Below are 22,941 nucleotides of genomic sequence, written 5' to 3' on the forward strand. Positions count from 1 at the left end.
TATGGGTGTATCATGAGTCTAATATTATTAAATATGGTCCCTAATTAGTGTGATTAGATACAAAAGAAGAGAGCAAGGTAGAGGATTATTTTTGGGAAAGTAACTATGGCATAAAAACAAAAACAAAATGCCAAAAAAAAATATCAATAAAACATTTCTTTTTAAAGTTCACAATTTGGGAGCAGGTAGATGGCGCAGTGGATAAAGTACCAGCCCTGAAGTCGGGAGGATCTGACCTCAGACACTCAACACTTCCTAGCTGTGTGACCTGGGTAAGTCACTTAACCCCAGTTGCCTCAGCAAAAAAATAAATAAATAAATAAATAGATGAATAAGATATAAAGTTCACAATTTGGTAGGGGGATACAATACACGTAGAAAATAAAAATTTGCCGATCTTTAGGTGTGCTATATACATCAATGCGTCATACTTATAGTTAAGGGATTGAAAGATAATAATGTTTACCATTAGTGATTGTGTCCTGGCCAATAAAAATATGTCCTTAAGGTTACCAGTAATCTTACCTAAACTTAAGTCCCTGACACCTTATTCTGTCTTTTTTTCCCTCTGCATAAAGGTGTTATTGCTGTCCTATTTTGTTATCCAAGGAAAAACTGGAAACAGTTATTTTGGGGAATGGCTGAAAAAACTGTGGGATAGCAAGGTAATGGAGTTACATCATCATAAAGAAGTTCAAATTTGAGGACTATAAAGAAAAATGCTAAAAAGTGATATGAAATAATGCAAAGTTTTTTATAAAGCACAAATAGACATTTTTTTACATAATGACTTCATCTACTCATTCTCTTTTGTCAGCCACTGTTTCTCACTTTTTTCTACAAACTGTGTGGCTTTCTGGCAGTTGTATTTGGAATGTACAATAGAACAAAATTCCCTTAAAGTTCTAGCTGAGGTGCTCTCTTCTCATTTAACTTAATATCTCTCCAGACTGACATGATCTAAAAATTTAAAGTAAAAATATCAACATAATGAATTAAGTGTTAGACCTAACTAGTCATATAAGTTGTCTGGGCCTTAGTTTCTTTACCTAGAAAATAGTTAGCTATTTTCTTAACCAGGTTGTTTTGAAGACAAAATGAAATAAAAAGTGAAGGTACTTTTTTTTTAAATTAAGATTTTATAAAACACAAGGCACAGTAACATCAATTACACATGATGTTTAGAGAACAGACAAGTTTGGAGAATAAGCTATTCTAAATAACTAAAGATTAGTTTCTTTTATTTGTTTGTTTTAACACTTTTTGATGAACTAGCTAAAATGTTTCATATTTATATGTCCTAGAAAATGGAACTTTAATAACAATTCCTATGACAAACTACTATTCACATCCTAGAACATCAGTATAATAATGCTAGATAGTCCCCAGAGCATACGTATATTGAAACTTGTTTTCCTGTAACCAGATAACTAATTTTTATTGATTGTTCTTTCAAAAATAAACCTAAGTGTAGAATGTCTATCTGGTGAATTCCTGTGCAGTTATGTAAATAGCTATATTTTGGCACAACTAATTACTGAGTGAAAGGCCAAATTAACCTGTGCTTTTTTTTTACCTCTCAGAAATTCTCTTTGCCAATTTTATTGGTGTCATCTGAATTTTTGCCAGTATTCAAAAAGATTCTTTTATTTCCACACCAGTAAATACTTTAAGCTTCTTCCTAATTAGCTTTGGCCTTCTTCCTAATTACTTTCTGTAAGGGTCCATTAGAAAGGTCAGGCAAGTGCAATTGGGATGGAATTAGGCCAATGGTCTCGAGGTCCCTGGATGTGATTGGGTATGAGCACATAGGAACTTCCTTCGTGGATAGACCCTCCAGCCACAACGGGAATCCTAAATATTCTGAAATCACGTCAGGTAGAGGATGTAATCTCCATCACCAATTGGCTTATGCCTGTGACCTCATAGATCCTATATAAGCTCAGAGGAGGAAGGGCTCAACCCTTTTACTCTTTTTCATCTCTTTTCCACCTTCTTCACCTGGAGCTCGGCCTTGGGGGGAGATACTAAGACAGTACAGGAGGTTATAGAGTGAAATGTAAACCACATGAATAAAGTCTAAGTTTGTTTGCCAAAACTCTCAGGTGCTCTGTTGTGCTCAAACTGCGTCCACATGAGATAGCAACTGGAGGATTTCTGGAGCTCTCAAAAAGAGGTAAGATTTATAATATTTACCAGAGTTTCTCTGATTTAGACCTAGGAATCAGGATCAATTAGCGGTAGTTACATGCAAGAGTGGCACTTAACAACTTTCCAACCACTTTCAAGTTTCTGTGCTTTAATTTTCTAGGGAACCTTTGACTTTTGAGACTAATCATTTCTGCTAATAACCAGTGGAAGCATGCTGCACTTACTCCAATGGTCATAAATGGAATTAGGAAACCAAATTCCTAATCTATTCTTTTGCTTCTGGTCAGTCCCTAGGACTAAATGATCTCAGTTTGTAATTTCAGTACTACCATCAAAATCTGGCCATCTAAGATTATATAATGATCAATACTGATGGACATGGCTCTTCTCAACAATGAGACAATTCAGGCTTGTTCCAATGATTTTGTAACGAAGAGAACCATCTACACACAGAGAAAAGACAGTGGGAACTAAGGGTGGATCACAACATATCATTTTTACAACTTCTATTGTTGTTTGCTTGAATTTTATTTTCTTTCTCATTTTTTTTTCCTTTTTGATCTGATTCTTCTTGTGCAGCAAGATAATTGTATAAATACATATGCCTATGTTGAATTTACATATATTTTTACTATGTTTAACATATACTGAATTACTTGCCATCTAGAAGAGGGGATGGAGGGAAGAGGGGATGGGGGGATAGGAAAACAAGGTTTTGCAAGGATCAGTGATGAAAAATTATCTATGCAAATGTTTTGAAAATAAAAAGCTTCAATAAAAAAAAAAAAAAGAAGAATCTGGCCATGTTTCCTAGGCCTTTGGAGTTTTAACAGCCATTAAAATCAGTGGCTCAGGAATTCTTTGCTTCAATCTCTTTGGGATCCTGGGAGGTCTGTGGCTAGTTAAAAAGGACCAAGTTTTAAAACCCATGTTTCCTGAAGGAACTAGAAAAACACAATGGGCTCTAAAAAATAGTGACAATCATCCATATGGGTACACAGCTACCCTGGAGAGCTTTGATGCCCACATGTAAACAGCTGTTCCAACTACCTACTTTTCTCAAAGTCTACTGCTGTTATTATTGTGTTTGACCCACAGAGTTGAGGAATACATATTTCTTCCTTATTTTTATGAATTTAATTAGTCTAAGGCAACATAAAAGTTTTTAAATCCTTCAAAAGAAGAAAAATGTTACATGAAAATAAAAGAAACCTAAACAATAATACAATGTCAGAGAATCAAAAATTTTGCATACCTCTTCCATAGTTTCCTCGATTTGGGCAGAAACAGGTTCTGGTGACCGAAGTCCTATAGGTACAAACACTGGTGCCTTATTGACTTCTTCTGGTGCAAGATGGTAGTTTTCTTCCTCATATTCAGACTCTTCTATATCCTCTTCATCCTCTTCGTGAGAAGCTCGGAGTGTCACTAATACTGCCTTTGAGGACTTAGGTTCTTTCCTAGAAATCCTCCCACGGACACGTTTGGACCCACGTCCTTTGCTGAAATTTTGTTTAGACTTCCGCTGTGTTCTCCTATCTGTACTATCCATCTCACACTCAGAGGTTGAAGAAGTAACGATTCTTCGACTCAAAGTATTTTTCAGACAACCTGGTTCTTTTGATTGTTGCATATATCTAAATGATCATTTAAAAAAAATATTGTGGTCACTTGACAAAAACAACTTTTTAGGGAAGTTTTATTAACAACATTATTAACTATAAAGGTTTTATATGAAGTATAAGTTTAAGTCATTAAAACAAAAATTATCACCACACATTTTAATGGCTTATTTCTTTAAAGAATTATAATTCATGGAAAGAGTTCATGAACAAAGTGAAATATACTCTGGTGTGTGTGTGTGTGTGTGTGTGTGTGTGTGTGTGTGTGTGTATACATACACAAATAAAATAATAGCAATGTTCTAGAATGACCAGCTATAAATGACTTTTGTTATTCTCAGTAATACAATTCTCCACAACTACTCTGAAGGATTTACAATGAAAAATCCTATCTATATTCAAAGAAGGAACGATTATGTCTAAATACAGATTGAAAAAGTCTCTATTTCTCTATTTTTAACTTAATTTTTATTTTCAATAGGGTGGGAGATATATGTTTTCTTTCACAACTTAACTTTTATGGAAATGTTTTGTATAATTTCACATGAAGTTTCTTAATTGTGGGTAGGAATAAGGGAGAAAACCTAGAATTCAAAAATCTTAAAAATAAATGTAAAAGAATTTGTTTTATATGTAACTGGAAAAAAATATTAAATAAATTTTGTAAGAAAAAGAATTATAATTCAGTTCATCAAAACTTCCTATTATTATTTCATATTCAGTAGTAAATTCAATTTTTGATCAAGCACATGTGAAAACCCATAGCAATACTTTCATCCTGGGCTAGCTTCTCTTTTCCAACCAAATGGAAAATGGAATAGGCAATTATTTAAGAAAAGTGTAGAAATAAAGGTAAAGATGCATTAATATTAAGGAACTTGAGAATAGAAAACTTGCTATTTTTTAAAAACTCATGAGGATATTCCAAGAAGCAGGTAAAAGAAGCTAAATAAAGCATTGGCAAAGGTATATTCTCTGAGTGAATGGCTTCCAGCTTCACTTGTTAGAATGTGGTAATGAAAGAACGTGGAATGCTTTTTTCCATTTTTCCATTTTCCATTGCAACATCACCTAGTCTCCCAATTTTCCCTACTTATTTACTTTTAGTCAGTGGGGACATTTCCTACCTGGACAGATTCTATGTATGATATGCACTCTATACAAAGATTTAACTTGGCATAGGGAAATAAAATTTTTTATATTTATTCATAGACAAGGGAGAAAACCTTGAAAAAGAAGAACATAAGGCAAAAGGACAAGAATAATCAAAACTTAGAAAAGAAACTGAAATGACTAAAGAATCCTTATCCTCTATGAATGGAGTAAATAAAAGGTACCGTAAATAAAAGGAGACTGGAGATATGTTTAATTTTCTAAACAGAGAAATTATGTTACTTTAAGCTAAAAGTAATTAGGTAAGTCTTCTGCATAGAGTACTAGATCTGGAGTTGGGAAGACCCAAGTTCAATCCTCGCCGCCTCAGACAAATCATGTGATCCTGGACAAATCACTTAACTATGTTTCCCCATCTATAAAATGGGGATAATAATAGCCCCCTATCTCCAAGGGTTATGGTGAAGATCAAATGAGATAACAGTTATAAAGTTCTTAGTAAATGTTAAAGCATTATGCAAGTGTTATTATTATTGCTACTATTATTCTGTTATGAAACTGTACCTTGTTGATTTATTTAGAAGTTGCTCTTCAACACCTACAGATGACGAAGTAACTCCTGGAGCACTGTGACGACCATATTCCAACTGTTTGTCAAAGGAATCCAGTTTTTCTGACTGACTATAGTCTTTAGGCAGGATAGAGTCTCTAAAATCTATACATTCTTTTCTTGCTGCAATCCCCAAGGATGACAGTAGCTCTGTTTTATCCTTAAATATGAAATTTTTAAAAAGTGTTTTTAGATTTCACAATATGGTCTGCTTCTGTATTTTGACCTAAACTTGTTCAAAATATGCATAATAAATTCATGAATCTTTTTAATATTCAAAGATCCTAAATTCCCAGAAAGAGAAGTAGAAGACTCCCAAAAGTATGCTTTCCTCCATGACTATGATAGAAAAGAATTCATTAGATCTAGGTGACTTTAAAAAGCTTGGATTTTTCTACAAGGCAGTTTAACAAAAAGCAAATACTAAAATAAATTACAAAAACACTTAAGTTAATTGCTATAAACAAAAGTAAATTAAACACTGAGTTGTTTCTCAATATATAATTTGACAATGTACTTTTGATTAAAAGACTATCAAAACAAAAGCCGTAGTCTTAAACAAAAACTCTTCAGTATCTATTGAAACATTAAATTATCTTTTTTAAAAGATATGAAATCAATCTGTAGAGGCAGATTTAAAAAAAGAATCTCACTTTTAGAGACTGGTGGATATCAGAGTCTTCTTGCTGTAACAATTTATCTTCTATTTTTCTTGTGTCATTTTTACTTGGCACAATCTTTTCTGTTTCAGGTTCTTCTTTCTTTCTGTACACCCTCCCCAAATTTGGCTTAGCTGTTTGAAATCGGCTCCTTCTCCACTGTGCTGGACTGATAGCATGAAGTTTATATTTATCCTTGCTTTAAATTAAAAATTTAAAAATTAGTGACAGTAGTAATTATTTATAGCAAATATTTTTAAAAGAAAATTTCTCATTGTATAAAAAGTTTGCATATAATCTGACTATATAAAAATAAGTATATATTCCATATGCCATAATTAATTATAAAAAATTATCCATTTATATTTTTAAAGTTTTACATTTTCTTTGATGATGTCAAGGCCAAACTCACCTTATCTGTTCACTTAGAACTTCAGTTCTGCCAACTTGCAAATTTTCTTCTCCTATACTTTGATTTTTACTTCCACACAGACTATGGGCTTCAGAAAGTCCAACTTCACTTTCAATTTTAGAATTTGGCTAAAAAACAAAGTTAGACCATGCTATATAATAGAAGAAAAATAAACATGTAGGATTTGTTTTTCTGAAAAGCAGAAAATACACCTAGGAATTATATGAACCAAAATAATGTTTAAAACTATGTAGTCTTTGCATATAAAATTTGTTGGCATAAATTTCTTTAAAAGATTATAATATAAACAATCAAATTAGCAACCAATTGTTAAAAAACCTATTTACAATCAAGTAATAGAACAGAAAAGAATAAAAGGATTTATTTCCATCTACATGTAAATTTCAGCATACTTTTTTTTTTCTTTTTCTTGTTGAGGCAATTGGGATTAAGTGACTTGCCCAGGGTCACACAGCTAAAAAGTGTTAAGTGTCTGAGATCACATCTGAACTCGATGTCCTTTTGACTTCAGGGCTGGTGCTCTATTCACTGCGCCACTTAGCTATCCCCAGTATATATTTTTTAAACTACTTTTAAACTAGAGATCTGGTAAGGAACTTCCTCTACCAAAACTGGTAATCTTATCTATAACTTAAGAGTCTGAAAGAGTTGCCTGAAGCACTGAGTGCTCAGAAACACAAAATTAGGATATGAACCTGATTCTAGGCTAGGCCAATAACCTCTATTCAAAATGCCCGGTTTACATCAAGTGTTAACCCAGGAATAATTTACTTTTAAAATATAATAGCTCCCTTCATGAAAACAAAAAAAGATGTAAAAGCACTTTTTTTTTTTAGCTCAAATGAAAAAAGACCAAATCATCTTTAATCTAGTGCCTATGTGAGAGAAGGTAGGACTAAAAAAACCAGAACCAGATGATACAGATTTCTTTAGTCATAGCTAAATACTAGTAAAACAAGTGACATATGTAATCTTGGAGAGACTTAGTATAAATGTGATAGATTCTTGTCATATAAGCAAATTACCTAATTTGTCTCTGGGATAGCGTCTGAGTTACTACCTCATGCATTTCCTTCAATATTCCTGACACAATTCAACAAAATTACAGAAGACTAACTTACAATGGTGAATTCACTTTCAGATTCATTATTATGCTGAATTATTCCTTCTTCCTTATCTCCTTCTTCAGGAATACATTTTCCTGTTGTCCTGGATCCTCTCCGTTCTGCTTTGCTTATGTTTGGCCTAGGCCTCTTAAAACGGCCCCTCATTCTTTGTGTAGGTTGGGTATCATTTGTCTTAATTTCTTGCTGGAAATTCTTAATGCTAAGGATGCGAGGGAATAGAGAGGGGGGAAAAAAGCTATTAGTACTTAAAGCTTAAAAAAGCATCCTGATAGAATAAAACTTGAATCTATGAACTATCATAAATTAGGGTAATTTAAATTCATAACTGATTTCCTTTTATGTTAATATTATCAAAGATGTTAGATTAAAATTACTTAATATACTTATTATTAAAAATTAGTGAACATAAAATTTTTTAAAATGTATCTCCTCCAACAGACCATGAGTTTCTTAGAAGAAGGTACTATCTTGTTTTTCTAGTTATAACCCCAGAATTTAGCCAGAGCTTAGCATATAATAAGCACTTAAATGCCTTTCATTCATTTTTAAGGAAAAAACTAAGTTAAATATCTTTGGGGCATCAACTATAACTTAGGGTAAAATAGAAGATAATTATGCAGTCTTAAGAGCTAGAAGTAATTTCAGTTAATCTAATCTAATTTGTATCTAATGCAATTTGTAATTAACTATGAATCACCTGTGCAATATAACCAATAAAGAGAAACCTAACATCATTTAGCTTAACAAAAATGCATATAAAATTTGTCAATTCTTAAAACATAAAGACTAAAAGTTCATTAAAAACTGCTGAACCATAAATGTTTACTTTGGCATTTTTGGCATTAACTATACCAAAAGAGAAACCAGATTAATTTTCAAATATGTTTTATATGGCTATAAAAATGAATGGAATTTTTTTAAAAGTCTATCTTTTCCCTTATCCTACCAAACAATAATCATAAAACTTATTACCTTGCAGAAACAGTGAAACCATTTTCTTGGGCTTCTATAATTGGAGACCTCTCTTCACAACTCTTTGAATCTAAGAGCTTTTTTGGGCTCTGTTCATTTAAAAGTAGATTTGTTTCCCCCTTTTCTGGACCTGGTTTTTCATATTTAATTGCTGTCTTTTGAGAATATTCAGCTGCATCCTGAAAAGCATATTACACAAATGATTTATTTTAAATACCAAGAAGATAACTATAAACACTACTATTAGGAAAGCACTAAGGTACTTTAAAACAGGGTACCAAATTATTTTTAGCCTAAAAAGGTTTCTATTTATATAAAATGCTCAAATATTCATCAGTGTGAACAATGGATTTCACTTTACATTAAGTATATGACCATGTATCACAGGAAATAACATGGTTCTGCACTAACTCATGAAAGCTGTGTTTAAGTTAAACAAATATGTAATAAAATATATATATTCTTATAACTTTTTATAGAGTATTTTTACTTCCACTATCTGACATCGTCCAACAACCCAGTGAGACAAGTTAAGACACTATTACCATTTCAGATGAAGAAATTGAATCAGAGAGTTGTAAATATGAAATCAATGTAGCATTAGTGAAAAAGACTGGTCAAGAACCTAGGCTTGCCAACTTCACAATAAGCTCTTTCCATGTTCTTGTCTATGATTGTCTGTGATTATGACTCCTAAGTGTTTATACCTTAAGTTATGTGGTTTGACTCAAAGAACAAATAATGGGAAGGCAAAAACCATGTGCAGAAATCCTGAGGTGACTAATTTCAAGAGCCTAATTACCTATAGCTAGTCATAATTAATTATGCTTGTTACTAAAAGTTTCCAAAAATACTTAAAATATTAAGTAGAATCACTTACATTTTGACAAGGGTGGTTGATGTCTTGAATGGGAAGGGCATCATATTGAGGACACGAAGCAGTAACTTGAACAGGGGAGACTTCATCTTCAGGGGAGAAGGCAACAACTTGGTTGGGGGAGGCACTGACTTGAAGGGAGGAAGCAGCAACTTGAAGGGGGGAAGTATTGACTTGAAGGGGGGAGACATCAACCTGAAAGGGGGAGGTATCATCTTGAGTAGGGGAGGCAGTCATTTGAGGGGGAGAGGGATTATTTTGAGAGAGAGACACATCATCTTGACGAGGAGAGTCAACGACTTGAAGAGAAGAAGCAGTCAACTGAGGAGGAGAGGAAGCATAGGCTTGATCAGGAAAAGCACCAACTTGAAGGGATAAGGCATTCTCTTGAGAGGAGTTATCACCTTGAAAAGGGGAGGCTTCATTCTGAAAAGGGGAGGCCTCATCATGAAGGGAGGAAATTTCACCTTGAAGGGAGAAGGCATTGTCTTTAAATGAGGAGGCTTTATCATGAAGAGAGGAAGCATCATCTTGAAGGGAGGAAACATGAGCTTGAATGGATGAAGCATCACCTTGAAGGGAGGAGGCTTCACCTTGAAGGGAGGAGGCTTCACCTTGAAGGGAGGAGGCTTCACCTTGAAGGGAGGAGGCTTCACCTTGAAGGGAGGAGGCTTCACCTTGAAGGGAGAAGGCTTCACCTTGAAGGGAGGAGGCTTCACCTTGAAGGGAGGAGGCTTCACCTTGAAGGGAGGAGGCTTCACCTTGAAAGGAGGCTTCACCTTGAAGAGAGAAGGCTTTATCATGAAGGGACAAAGCATCACCTTGAAGGGAGGAGACTTTACCTTGAAGGGAGGAGGCCTCATCATGAAGGGAGGAAATTTCACCTTGAAGGGAGGAGGCCTCATCATGAAAGGAGGAAGTTTCACCTTTCAGGGACAAAGCATCACTTTGAAGGGAGGCAGTGCCTTTAAGTGAGGAAGCATCACCTTGAAGACAGGAGGCCTCATCATGAAGGGAGGAAGAATCATCTTGAAGAGGGAAGGAATCATTTTGAAGAAAGGAAGCATTTTGTTGAAGTGGGAAGGCTACATCTTGAAGTGAAGAGACTTCACCATGTAGGGGAGAAGCATTGTCTTGAAGAGGAAAGACTTCATCTTGAAGTGGAGAAGCACTGTCTTGAAGTGGGAAGGTAGCAAGTTGACAGGGGGAGGCAGAGATCTGAGGGGCTATGGAATCACTCTGAGGAGAAATGGAATCATCTTTAGGGGAGCAGGCATCAACTTGGGGGGAAGAGGCAGTGACTTTAGTTGGGAAGGAATCATCTTGACAGGGGGAAGAATTAACTTGAAGAAGAAAGGCATCTTCTTGAGGGGGGAAGATGGCATCCTGTTTATGATCATGTTGAATCATAATCTCCAATTTTCCTGTTTCCTTTTTCTCCAATAACTCACATTTTTCTGCTTCAAGAACTCCACTTTTTTCAACTGCTCTTCCTAAGTTTGGTCTTGGTCTCTTGAATCGACTTCTCACAAAAGGGTTTTTTTTAACTACAGGGAGCTTTTCATCTTGAGAACATTTGCTTTTGAGAAGAATAATATTAAACATAAGAAAGTAGTTAATGCTACAAAAGAAACTTAGAAGCAAATTCTTTTCTACCTACAGTTAGAAAGGGGCCCTGGTTTAAAAAGCAGCCATTTAAGTGCCAAAGAGAAATTATTACTATTTGTGAGAAAAGGTGACAGTATGGAGAGAGCACTTCTATGTATGTAAATAGTATTGGTATGTCAACAAATTAGGATTTTAAGCTAGGACACAACCATGTATCATAAGAGTCTCATCAATGAAATAAAATTTGCATTACTTAAACACTTAAAGAGTATTTTTCCACACCTAATAAGCTTTGCCTTGCTAGCTCCCTCTTCTCCCACAACTATCAAATTCTCCAAGCTTATTCTTGTGCCTAGGGAAGCTGTTCATTTCTGGTTTTTTTCTTCCCTTTTTACTTTACTACTGTAGTTCCATAATCCTTATTCTTTGAGGATCATTCTATTACATTTTTTTCAACCTGGACTAAGAAAAAACACCAGATTTGGCAATTAAGAAATTCTTGTTAACTATGGAGAAAAACAGTTTCATTCGAGTGATAAGGCCAGAAGAGACTTCAACAAAGGGTTGTGGGGTTAGCTGAAGTACAAGGGAAGAGGAGACAATGTGTTTAGACAAGTTTTTGAGGAATGTATCTGAAAAAGGAAATAGGGATAGAGGATAACATATTTAAAGAACTAAAGGATTTAGTAAAGGTTTCTGAAAGATGGAGAAGGCTGAACAAGTTTGAAGATAGTAGGGAAAAGGCAGGAGAGACACTGAAGATGAGAAAGAAGGACAGAAGAATCTCAGAGGAGAAAGATAGAATACGCTGGAAAAGATCAAAGAAGAGGGTATCAAGGGCACATTAGAAAGGAGAAGTTATCTTGGCAGGAAAAGCTATCTTATTATCAGAGACTAGAGGAAAGGAGAGATTTTATTAAGGGATTTTGAGATGATGAGAAAACGAGAAGACAAACAATACCAGATCTTCTATAAGACAGTGTTTTATCTTATTTAAACTTTGTATTTCCTACACTGCTTAGCTCAATGCTCTGAATACAATGGGTATTTTATGTTGAATATATTAAATGTTTTTAATTTATTCCTCCCTTTTTATTCTTGTATCCCTAATTTTACAATTACTTCTTTTCATCAAGAGCTAAGATGAGCTCTAAATTAATAAAATTGTGTCCCTTTTGAGTCATTTGATTCCCAGATCATCATCTAATAATTTAGCGTTATTTTCTTGGTTTCCCTTTTGTTATGGTATTCTTAAATTCTGTTTCTCTGTCCTAGCGCATCAGAAAACCTATCTAAATTACTATCAATTATCAACAAATTTTTTCTTCCTCTTATAAATAAATATATCCACTTAGATACCTTTTGACAACATCTGAAACTTGCTCCAGTTCAGTTGTAAATTGTGTTTCCTTATCTTCTTCATCAACTTCTACAAAAGATATGCCAGAAGGCTTCAGAGGAATTACTGAATTTGAGATCTCCTTTTGAGAAGGTATTTCTTTTTCAAATGCTTCAACAGGGAGTGGAACTCTACAGTTTATGATCTAAAAATGACATATATAATAATCAACTAATGCACAAACATTGTTTCAAGTGTCTAGAATTTCCTCAAGTAACCTCTATAGCCAATACATTTTTATGAAGCCATGCCAAATCTTTATCTCAGATAAAAAAGAATTCTGAAATTGTGAATTCTTCCTAGCTACTTTTATGTTAAAATCTTCTAATCCTTAGGCTACTTTATTAAAACTCAGAAATCTAACAGATAAGATATATTAGAAAGTGATCACTAATCAAATGTCTTAAGGATAATGGAACATCAATTAATGCAACCAGAACTCTCAAGTAAAAGGAAATTTTTTTTAAACATCAAAGAATCAAATAGTGGGTTAGTATTAGTTTAAAAATGAATCCTCAGTAATATCCTATAATAAGAACAGATTCATTCTAATTTTCTATACATCTTACATTTTATATCTACAATATTATCTTATATTTGGAAGCATCATCTTGTACATACCTACAATAATACAGAATGATAACTCACAAAACAAATGATAACCTTTGAGGTGTGATAAAATCTCAAATCAGGAAATGTTTAGAGTCTTTCAGATGCTGTCTTAGACCAATTTTCTCTGCTTACATATGAGATTAACTGGGATCGTGAAAGAAACTGACCTATCCAAAGTAATTCATAGCATTAATTTCTGCTACAGTGCATACCTAAAAACCATATTATGTCTGCTTTCTCTGAAAAACTAACTAAACTAAAAATATTTTTAATAAAGAAAAATGCATAAAACTTACATCTGGGAAGGGAAGAGAACTGAATTCAGCATCAGTTTGAAGCAAACCTGCCTCTATTTTCTCAGTAACACTTATTTCCTTGGGTGCCTTTTCCCCTGTTCTAATTTCACTTCTTCCAGCAGCTCTTCCTATGTTAGGTCTTGGCTTCTGAAATCGTGTTCTCCTTAATGGTCTTTGTTTGAGTGTATCTGATGTATTTGCATCTTGCAGACTGTCAAAAACAATGCAAAATCACAAACTTTTCATTCTTTTAGTGAAAGTTATGGTACTTAAGGAATTGTGCTAGAATATACAGAAACTTCAGGAAGGAAAGGAAAAGAAATATTTCATCTTATGAGAAAACAGTAAATAACAAAACCAATAAATACTTAAAGCTGATCTAGATAAGATCGTAGAAAAACCAACAAGATGATAGTGAACTGCCTCTTTTCAGTATTATAATCCTGAAAATTAACACAAGCCGCCCCAAAAGAAAATCACAATAGCAGCAAATAGGAATGGTCCAGTGATGTACAGAAATTATCCTATTTCTGTTTCCTGTAATGACAAGAAAATAAATAAATACATGTGTGCCATATGCAAGGTGAGAAAATGGATTAAAGGTTAGGAGGAACACCTTTACATTCTCTAGATCATTCTCTAGATTATATACCTTGACAGAATGACAGGAGAATTTAAAAGAAAAACAAAGAAGGAAAAAATCTGAAGAGGTTCAGAGTAATCCTAACTTTTTTTCAAGAGGATATAGCTGGTAAAAGATTGTCACAGAAAAAAAAAAGTAAAGGACCTTCATTAACACAATCTAAGGGTTTAGAGGATCTTTTTTTAGATTATGGTGCTATCTTTGATCACAGTCACATAGCATGAAAAGATGAAGATGGGTTTCAACCAGTGTAGATTTGGGGGGGGGGGGGGAGGGAGGAGGAGGAATTGATGAGATCAAAGATCCAAAGTATTGAAGGAAGAGAAAACTGCAGAGTTTGACACGTATGCAATACATATTTTGGAAAAAGAGATTTCAAACTGTTCACAGTTTGAATAAAAGTAATGGATATTAAGCCCTATAATTCTGTTAATATAATTGTCAAAATAGTAGTAGGCTATCTCAGAGATAAAATTCTGTTTTGAAACACAAGTAATTGCAATGAGGAATGCCAGGGGAAGTTATCCACAGACACCACAAAGATGTGGCTACTCAGTTCACTGATCAAATGAGATTTTTAAAATATACCTACAATGCAACACTTTTATAGTAGCAAAAAACTGGAAATGAAATAGTACCTAGACTGAAAAATGATGCTGGAGAAATAGCAAAAATAATTCTGAAGAGCATGATCTGAAGCAAAACAAAATAAGCAGAACCAGGAAAACAAAATGCAATTACTTCAACAACAATGCAAACAAAAAGAACAAAAACACCAACTGAATTTTGTATAATTATAAGACCAAAGAAGCTTTGTTCTTGAAAAAAAGTTAAGAAACTGTCACTGTTTCTTAATTACAGAAAGGGAAGCCTAAAAGGAAACACAGACAAGTAAGATATATTTAAAACTATATGTTAAATTATATAACTAAAATGAAAAGCAAGCTATACATAATGTAAATTTGAAGGCTTACATACAATACTCTTTTCTGTTCTGTTTCATATATAGAGATATACATGTGTGTGTATATACATATTATATATTATTTATATTTGGTGTTGCACTGAAATTTTTTTTAAATTAAGGGAAAAAAAAGAATACTGTCAGATATGACTAATGTTTTACTTCATGGATTTGCTGAACTGTTTTCTTTTCCTATCTTTGTTTTTGGGAAATGAATATGATAACTTAATATTCCTAGCTTTGTGACCCTGTGCAAGTCATTTAACATCAATTGTCTCACCAAAAAAAAAAAAAAAAAAAAAGGAATGAAATGAATGTAATATAAACAAAAGACTGACTTTAAAAAAAAGTAAAAGTTGAAAGGGCTAAGGATAACATCTTTTTAACTATGTTGGGGACAACAAAAAGTCAATAAATGGACAAAGCTACTGCATAGAGTGAAAAGGATGATAATAACAAACTTTTTCTGAGGATTCCCTCCCAATACATATCTTCAGAACTAAGCTTAAAACAGAAGCCAAGATGAAACTTGTCAATGTTTATAATAATGGACACTCTATTTTACTGTTGGTGACCAACAAATTGGTTCAATCATATTGGAAAATAATTAAGTGAAATTATTAAGTGACTAAAATGTCCATAATGTTCATGGTAAAAGTAATATCTTAACCCCTAACCCAAAATGCAGATTAGGACAATGTTTCCTTTCAAAGTACTGAAACATTTCTTTAAACTGAGTGGATGAGTAAACTATGATCTCTGACTGTTAGCATTATTTTTTACCAATTAAATGAAACTCAAGGGTGAGGATAAGATAAATCTCAGAAGTTTATCCAGTAGGTCACAATGGACTAAACGGGTAAGGAAACTGCTCAGCAGAATTTGAGATAATTTTAATGACTATATTTGTTGAATCATCTTCTCCAGTTGTGGTTAAGCCATTTTTCAGCAGTGTTCATCTGTCCATGCTCTTATTTAGAATTTCCTTGGCAGGTATTTTACAATGATTTGCCATTTCCTTCTCCAGCTCATTTTACAGATCAAAAAACTGAAGCAAACAGAGTGAAATGATTTGCACTGGACCATACAATTAGTATGTTGTAGGCTTTTTTTTTTTTAGTCTAAGGCCAGATTTGAATTTATGAAGATGAATCTTCCTGATGCCAGGCCCAGAACTTTATCCACTCTGCCATCTAGCTGCCCCTAGTAACTCTTCTGTTACAAGCTAAGTAAATCAATCCCACTTTGTTTACTAGCGATTTGACCTATGTGTAGATCATTTGTCCCAGTACTGAATCTAAATTATCAGATCACCTGATCTAAAACATCTTTTGACTCCATCCCACTGTTATGCATGAAACCCAAGAAATGGATATAAGAAATAAAAGCATCCATATCAATTTTATTTATAGCATAATGCTCTTTGCAGAGGTGAAAAACTAGAAATAATGTAAATATTCAACAATTGAGGAAGAGTTAAACAAATTATAGTACATGAATGGAACAGACTATTACCATATTGTAAGAAGCAATAAATATGATAATTTCAAACAAATCTAAGAAAGTTTGTATGAACTGATGCAAAATGAAATGAGTAAAGCCAAGAGAACAAGTTATACAATAATAATATTGTAAAAACAAACTATAAAAGATTAAAAACTGATCAATGCAATGACCAATCACAATTCTAAAAGTCTCATGATAAAACATGCTACCCTATTTCCTAAAAGAGAAGTGATGCATTCAATGCAAACTGGGATATATATTATCTGGATGTGACCAATATGAAAATTTGTTTTAACTATTACAAAAGCTTTGTTTTTCTTTCTTTTTCCATAGGGTTAAGGGCAGAAGGAGGACCATGAAGATGAGAAAAGGAAGATTTATTTTTTTTTTTTTGCTGAGGCAATTAGGGTTAAGTGACTTGCCTGGAGTCACATAGCTAAAAAGTATTAAGTGTCTGAGACCAGATTTGAACTCAAGTCCTCCTGACTTCAGGGCTGGTACTCTATCCACTGTGCCACCTAGCTTCCCCTGGCAGATACTAACTAAAAAAATAAAATTTAATTTAAAGAAACAATTATGAAGCATATAAAAAAGCCAAAAAAAGAATTATAAACTGAAGGAAGATGAAATAACCAGAAACAGAAAAACAACATACACAATGATGCCAATAATGTGAATGAAAAGTAAAAAAAATTTTCTTAAAAATGAACTTCTCCCTTATGTGCATAAGTAGGAGACTGTTGGTATAGAAAGCAATATATTATGTCAAAATGTATTAATGTATTTGTTGATTTTGCCAAACAGCTTCTTTTCCTCTTTTAAAATTCTTTATGTCCTGAAAGCAGGAGGACCTGAGTTCAAATCTGGCCTCATATACTTAACACTTCCTTCCTGTGTGACCCTGGACTAGTCACTTAACCCCCAACTGCCTCAGCAAAAAAAAAAAAAAAAATCTTTGTTACAAGGAATATCTATTATCTCCCTGATTAAGGAGAAGGGATATATTTGGAAGTGAAAGTGACATAAAAATAAAAGAGATTTTTAAAAATTAATAAATACAGGACAAGTAAGAATTCAAGGAAGTTTTCTTCATCAATCATGTAATCTATTCATGAATAAACATTTACCTCTATGAATTCAAGGAAAAATTCTAATTCCTATCTTTATAATGCTTGTGGGAAAGGCTAAGCAGAATTTTCACCATTGTTAAAAACCTTATATCACACAAGGTATAAAGAAGAAACCTCATAGAAACACTAATTTAACAAAACCAGTCCAGAGTATAAAACTTAATGTTAAAAAATATATATATATAATTCGTTCAAACTTCCAAAAATTTAAAATAGTAGGTTTCCACACTTTCTCATGAGTAAGTATGAAGAATTTCATCTTCCCTATAAACACAGATGTTCTAAGAAATGGAATCCCCATTCAGGCCTTCCAGCTAAGCTTTGGACAAATTAGCATGTGTAAACATAACATTTTCAATGACAATTAACTTAGAAGCATTTATTAAGCAGGTACTGTGCTGCTAGGACTTGGGAGTACAAAGACAAAATTGTATCTTTTCTGCAGATACACTTACCTCTGATTTTCTTTAAGGCTCTCAGGCTCATTTGTTTTTGACTTCTGAGAAAATTCATCTTCTTTTTCATTCTGTGAACTATTGTTCCCAACATCTAACTTGCTGAATGACTGATCTTCCATTTCTACTTGGGCCTTCAGAATAAAAAATAGCAAACATCTTATACATTTCACAATAAATGTTATTCTAAGAAACATATATGTTACTCCAATAATTCAAAAGTTTTTATTGGTGTGGATAATTCCTCTATTAATGATCCCTCCACACAACAGTAAAACTTCTTATGTCTATAACTAAAAAATCCATTGTCTGGAAATGAACCTTCAGATGATGAGTCTTTCTAAATTTAGCTATGTTCAGGTTCACATGCCAAACAAAACATGTCATTAGGCTTGTAAGGGAAGTCTAGTTTGGAAGAATATGCTAGTACTTATTACTGAGATAGCCTCTGAGAATATATCAGCCCTATATATACAAAAAAAGCATCAAGAGTAGAACTTCAGTGGAGGAAGAAATATACCCAGTGGAGAAAGGAACTTCATTTGAAAATCCAAGCTATTGTACTTCTAGAGAAAAAAAGGTTAAAGTATAATATTTATAAATAAAATTTCAACACAATTCCTTAAATTTTATCCTTTCAATATCTGTATCAAATAGCTGATAACATTTTATATGCCTTGATTTCCTTTTTTTTATTTTCACATCTCTAAGAACCCATTGTTTCTCCCCTTTTATTAACACACAAAAAGTTGCTACAATATTATCCCTCCAAATCATGATTCTCAAAATTATTTTTCCAAATACTTCTTCATTCAGTATCTTCTCTTTAATATATTAGTCAATTGGGGATAAATATGATAATGCATATGGTCAGACATTGCTACAATTAATGTCACTGAGATTCCCATGAGTCATAAAGAATCATTACAACACTCCCAATGGGCTATGAAAACCAAAGATATTAAAATCTGTTGATAAAAAAGCTATAGATTATTTTCATTTATTACTTTAAATATAGTTACATGATTGATTTTAATACAAAGACATTTCCTAAAATACACTTTATTGTTCAAAAAACACAATTCTATTTTACTTATTAATAAAGGGAAGAGGACTTCCGGTCAAGATGGCAGAGAGGAGGCACACAGCTGTGTAAGCTCCGCATTTTCTCTCACTATCCATTTCATTACAAGCCTCTGAATTAATGCTTGACTGAAAAAAAAAAAAAAAACCCCACAAATAGTTACCAAGAGAAGCCATCCTTAAGATTCGCCAGGAAAGGTCTGTTTTTGCTCGAGGGTGGGGACAGTTTTAGATCGGGCCCAGGCTAAGGGCAGTGGCAGTGAGAGCACGGGAGCATACTGGAGAGGGGGTGGGGTGTGATCGCAGCCGTCTCTGCAGGGGGAGCTTTGCTACAGGACTGGATACTTTGCCCTGGCAGCAAGTCAGCAGCCCAGCAGAGAAGCTAAAATCATCAGGAGGGGAGGAGAGAGGGGAAAGAGGGGGTGAAGAATACAACCCCAAACAGCTGGAGTCTCTCGGGACCTGGCCACCCTTGCCCCACAGTGTCTCAGCACGCTCTCGGTGTCTCAGAGCGCAGGCCCAGCACAGTCCTGCTAGTGCCTCGCTGCTGCCCCCGCAGTCTGTAGAGGAAGCTCGGTAACACCACCCAGTCCCTCCCCCAAAAAAAGCAGACTCCATTTAGGGTTTTTTTCTTTTTTTCTTTTTGCTAGTTTGTCTTTGATTCTTCTCTGACAAAATGAGCAAAAAGTTTTTTTTTTTTTTAATTTTTTATTTAATAATTACATTATATTGACACTCGTTTCTGTTCCGATTTTTTTCCCCCTCCCTCCCTCCACCCCCTCCCCTAGATGGCAAGCAGTCCTTTATATGTTGGATATGTTGCAGTATATCCTAGATACAATATATGTTTGCAGAACCGAACAGTTCTCTTGTTGCGTAGGGAGAATTGGATTCAGAAGGTATAAATAATCCGGGAAGAAAAACAAAAATGCAGATAGTTTACATTCGTTTCCCAGTGTTCTTTCTTTGGGTGTAGCTGCTTTTGTCCGTCATTTATCAATTGAAACTCAGGTCTCTTTGTCAAAGAAATCCACTTCCATCAAAATATGACCTCATACAATATCGTTGTCGAAGTGTATAATGATCTCCTGGTTCTGCTCAAAATGAGCAAAAAGTTGAAGAGGACTTTAACCCTTGACAGCTTCGACATAGATAGAGAGCAGACTCTAAACCCTGAGGAGACTAAAAACAGATTGTCTCCAGGTGAATCCCCAAAGGAGATCATCTGTTCCTCAGCACAGATGAATCTCATGGAGGAAATTAAAAAGGCTCTCACAAGAAAGCTAGAAGAAAAATGGGAAAAGGAGAGGGAGGCTTGGCAAAAGAGTCTGGAGAAGTCATCCCACTCATTTAAAGAGAGACTGGATAAAGAAATAAAATCCTTGAAAAATAGGATTAGTGAACTGGAAACAGAAAACAGCTCTCTAAAAAACAAAATTGGTGAAATGGAAAAAAATTCCACAGAACAAAAGAAACTCAATTGGACAACTAGAAAAAAAATTTTTAAAAGTGAGTGAAGAAAATACTTCACTGAAAATCAGAATTGAACAATTGGAATTGAATGACTCGAGGAAACAAGAAGAATCAGTCAAGCAAATCCAAAAAAATCAAACAATGGAAAAGAATGTGAAATACCTTCTGGGGAAAACAACAGACCTGGAAAACAGATCCAGGAGAGACAATCTGAGAATCATTGGACTCCCAGAAAAGCATGATGAAAAAAAAGAGCCTGGACACTATTTTCCAGGAAATTATCAAAGAGAACTGCCCAGAAGTCATAGGAACAGAGGATAAAATAGACATTGAAAAACTTCATCGATCACCCACTGAAAGGGATCCTAAAATCAAAACACCAAGGAATATAGTGGCCAAATGCCAGAACCCTCAGATGAAGCAAAAAAAATACTGCAAGCGGCTAGAAAAACCCAATTCAAGTATCAAGGAGCCACGATAAGGATCACCCAGGATCTAGCAGCATCCACATTAAAGGATCGAAGGGCCTGGAATATGATATTCCGAAAGGCTAAGGAACTTAGTATGCAACCAAAAATAACTTACCCAGCGAGAATGAGCATCTTTTTCCAGGGAAGAAGATGGACATTCAACGAAGTAAGCGAATTTCACCTATTTTTGATGAAAAAGCCAGAACTTAACAAAAAGTTTGATCTACAAATATAGAACTCAAGAGAAATCTAAAAAGGTAAAGATTAATCTTGGGAACTATATTTCGGCTATAAAGATGTATAAAGAATACATGTATACCTTGTTCTAGAAACTGATGTGGAAAGGACGTTGTACCAGAAAAAGGGTAAAGTGGGGGTAGTACACCTCATGAAGAGGCAAAGGAAACCTATTATATCTGAGAGAAAGAATGGAGGAGGATGAATATAGTGGGTATCTTACTGCCTTAAGAATTGGTTTTAAGAGAAAAATTTTAGACATATTCAATCTATGGTGAAACTTCTCCCACCTCATTGAAAAGTGAGAAGGGAAAAGTGAAAAGGGCAGAAATAAGCTAAGTGGAAGGGAATACGGAAACTGGGAGGAAAAGGGGTTAGATAGGGGGAGGAACTCTAAGGCGGGAGGAGGGATACTAAAAAGGGAGGGCTGTGAGAAGCAAGTGGTGCTCACAAGCTTAATACTGGGAAGGGGGGTAAGGGGAAAAGAAGGAAGAAAAGCATAAACCGGGGTTAACAAGATGGCAAGTAATACAGAATTGGTCATTTTAACCATAAATGTGAACGGGGTAAACTCCCCCATAAAGAGGAAGCAGTTAGCAGAATGGATTAAAAGCCAGAATCCTACAATATGTTGTTTACAGGAAACACACCTGAAGTGGGGAGATACATGCAAGTTAAAGGTAAAAGGTTGGAGCAAAATTTACTATGCTTCAGGTGAAGTCAAAAAAGCAGGGGTAGCCATCCTGATCTCAGATCAAGCTAAGGCAAAAATTGATCTAATTAAAAGAGATAAGGAAGGGCACTATATCTTGCTAAAGGGTACCATGGATAATGAAGCACTATCTATATTAAACATATATGCACCAAGTGATGTAGCATCTAAATTCTTAAAAGAGAAATTAAGAGAGCTGCAAGAAGAAATAGACAGCAAAACTATAATAGTGGGAGATCTCAACCTTGCACTCTCAGAATTAGATAAATCAAACCACAAAATAAATAAGAAAGAAGTCAAAGGTAAATAGAATACTGGAAAAGTTAGATATGATAGATCTCTGGAGAAAATGTAATGGAGACAGAAAGGAGTATACTTTCTTTTCTGCAGTTCATGGAACCTATATAAAAATTGACCATATATTAGGACATAAAAACCTCAAACTCAAATGCCATAAGGCAGATATAGTAAATGCATCCTTTTCAGACCACGATGCAATGAAAATTACATTCAATAAAAAGACAGGGGGAAGTAGACCAAAAAATAATTGGAAACTAAATAATCTCATACTAAAGAATGATTGGGCGAAATAGCAAATCATAGACATAATTAATAACTTCACCCAAGAAAACGATAATAATGAAACATCATACCAAAATGTATGGGATGCAGCCAAAGCGGTAATAAGGGGAAATTTCATATCTCTAGAGGCCTATTTGTATAAAATAGAGGAAGAGAAGGCCAATGAATTGGGCTTGCAACTAAAAATGCTAGAAAAGGAACAAATTA

General features: G+C 34.2%; 1 protein-coding gene across 1 annotated transcript in view; it reads right to left on the minus strand.

Annotated features, from left to right (window-relative positions):
* The window catches only part of BDP1 (B double prime 1, subunit of RNA polymerase III transcription initiation factor IIIB), a 101,302-nt gene that overhangs the window by 24,857 nt on the left and 53,504 nt on the right, over positions 1-22,941 (minus strand). Inside the window, exons 16-25 of the mRNA XM_051992555.1 lie at positions 18,178-18,311; positions 13,480-13,690; positions 12,532-12,716; positions 9,568-11,143; positions 8,688-8,866; positions 7,710-7,914; positions 6,568-6,695; positions 6,150-6,354; positions 5,451-5,656; positions 3,407-3,788 (exon numbers count right to left, since the gene is read on the minus strand). Of these exons, the coding sequence (XP_051848515.1) occupies positions 3,407-3,788; positions 5,451-5,656; positions 6,150-6,354; positions 6,568-6,695; positions 7,710-7,914; positions 8,688-8,866; positions 9,568-11,143; positions 12,532-12,716; positions 13,480-13,690; positions 18,178-18,311 (3,411 nt within the window). The remainder of the gene's footprint in view (positions 1-3,406; positions 3,789-5,450; positions 5,657-6,149; positions 6,355-6,567; positions 6,696-7,709; positions 7,915-8,687; positions 8,867-9,567; positions 11,144-12,531; positions 12,717-13,479; positions 13,691-18,177; positions 18,312-22,941) is intronic.

Source organism: Antechinus flavipes, chromosome 1, assembly GCF_016432865.1.
Source record: "Antechinus flavipes isolate AdamAnt ecotype Samford, QLD, Australia chromosome 1, AdamAnt_v2, whole genome shotgun sequence".
Classification (NCBI taxonomy): domain Eukaryota; kingdom Metazoa; phylum Chordata; class Mammalia; order Dasyuromorphia; family Dasyuridae; genus Antechinus; species Antechinus flavipes.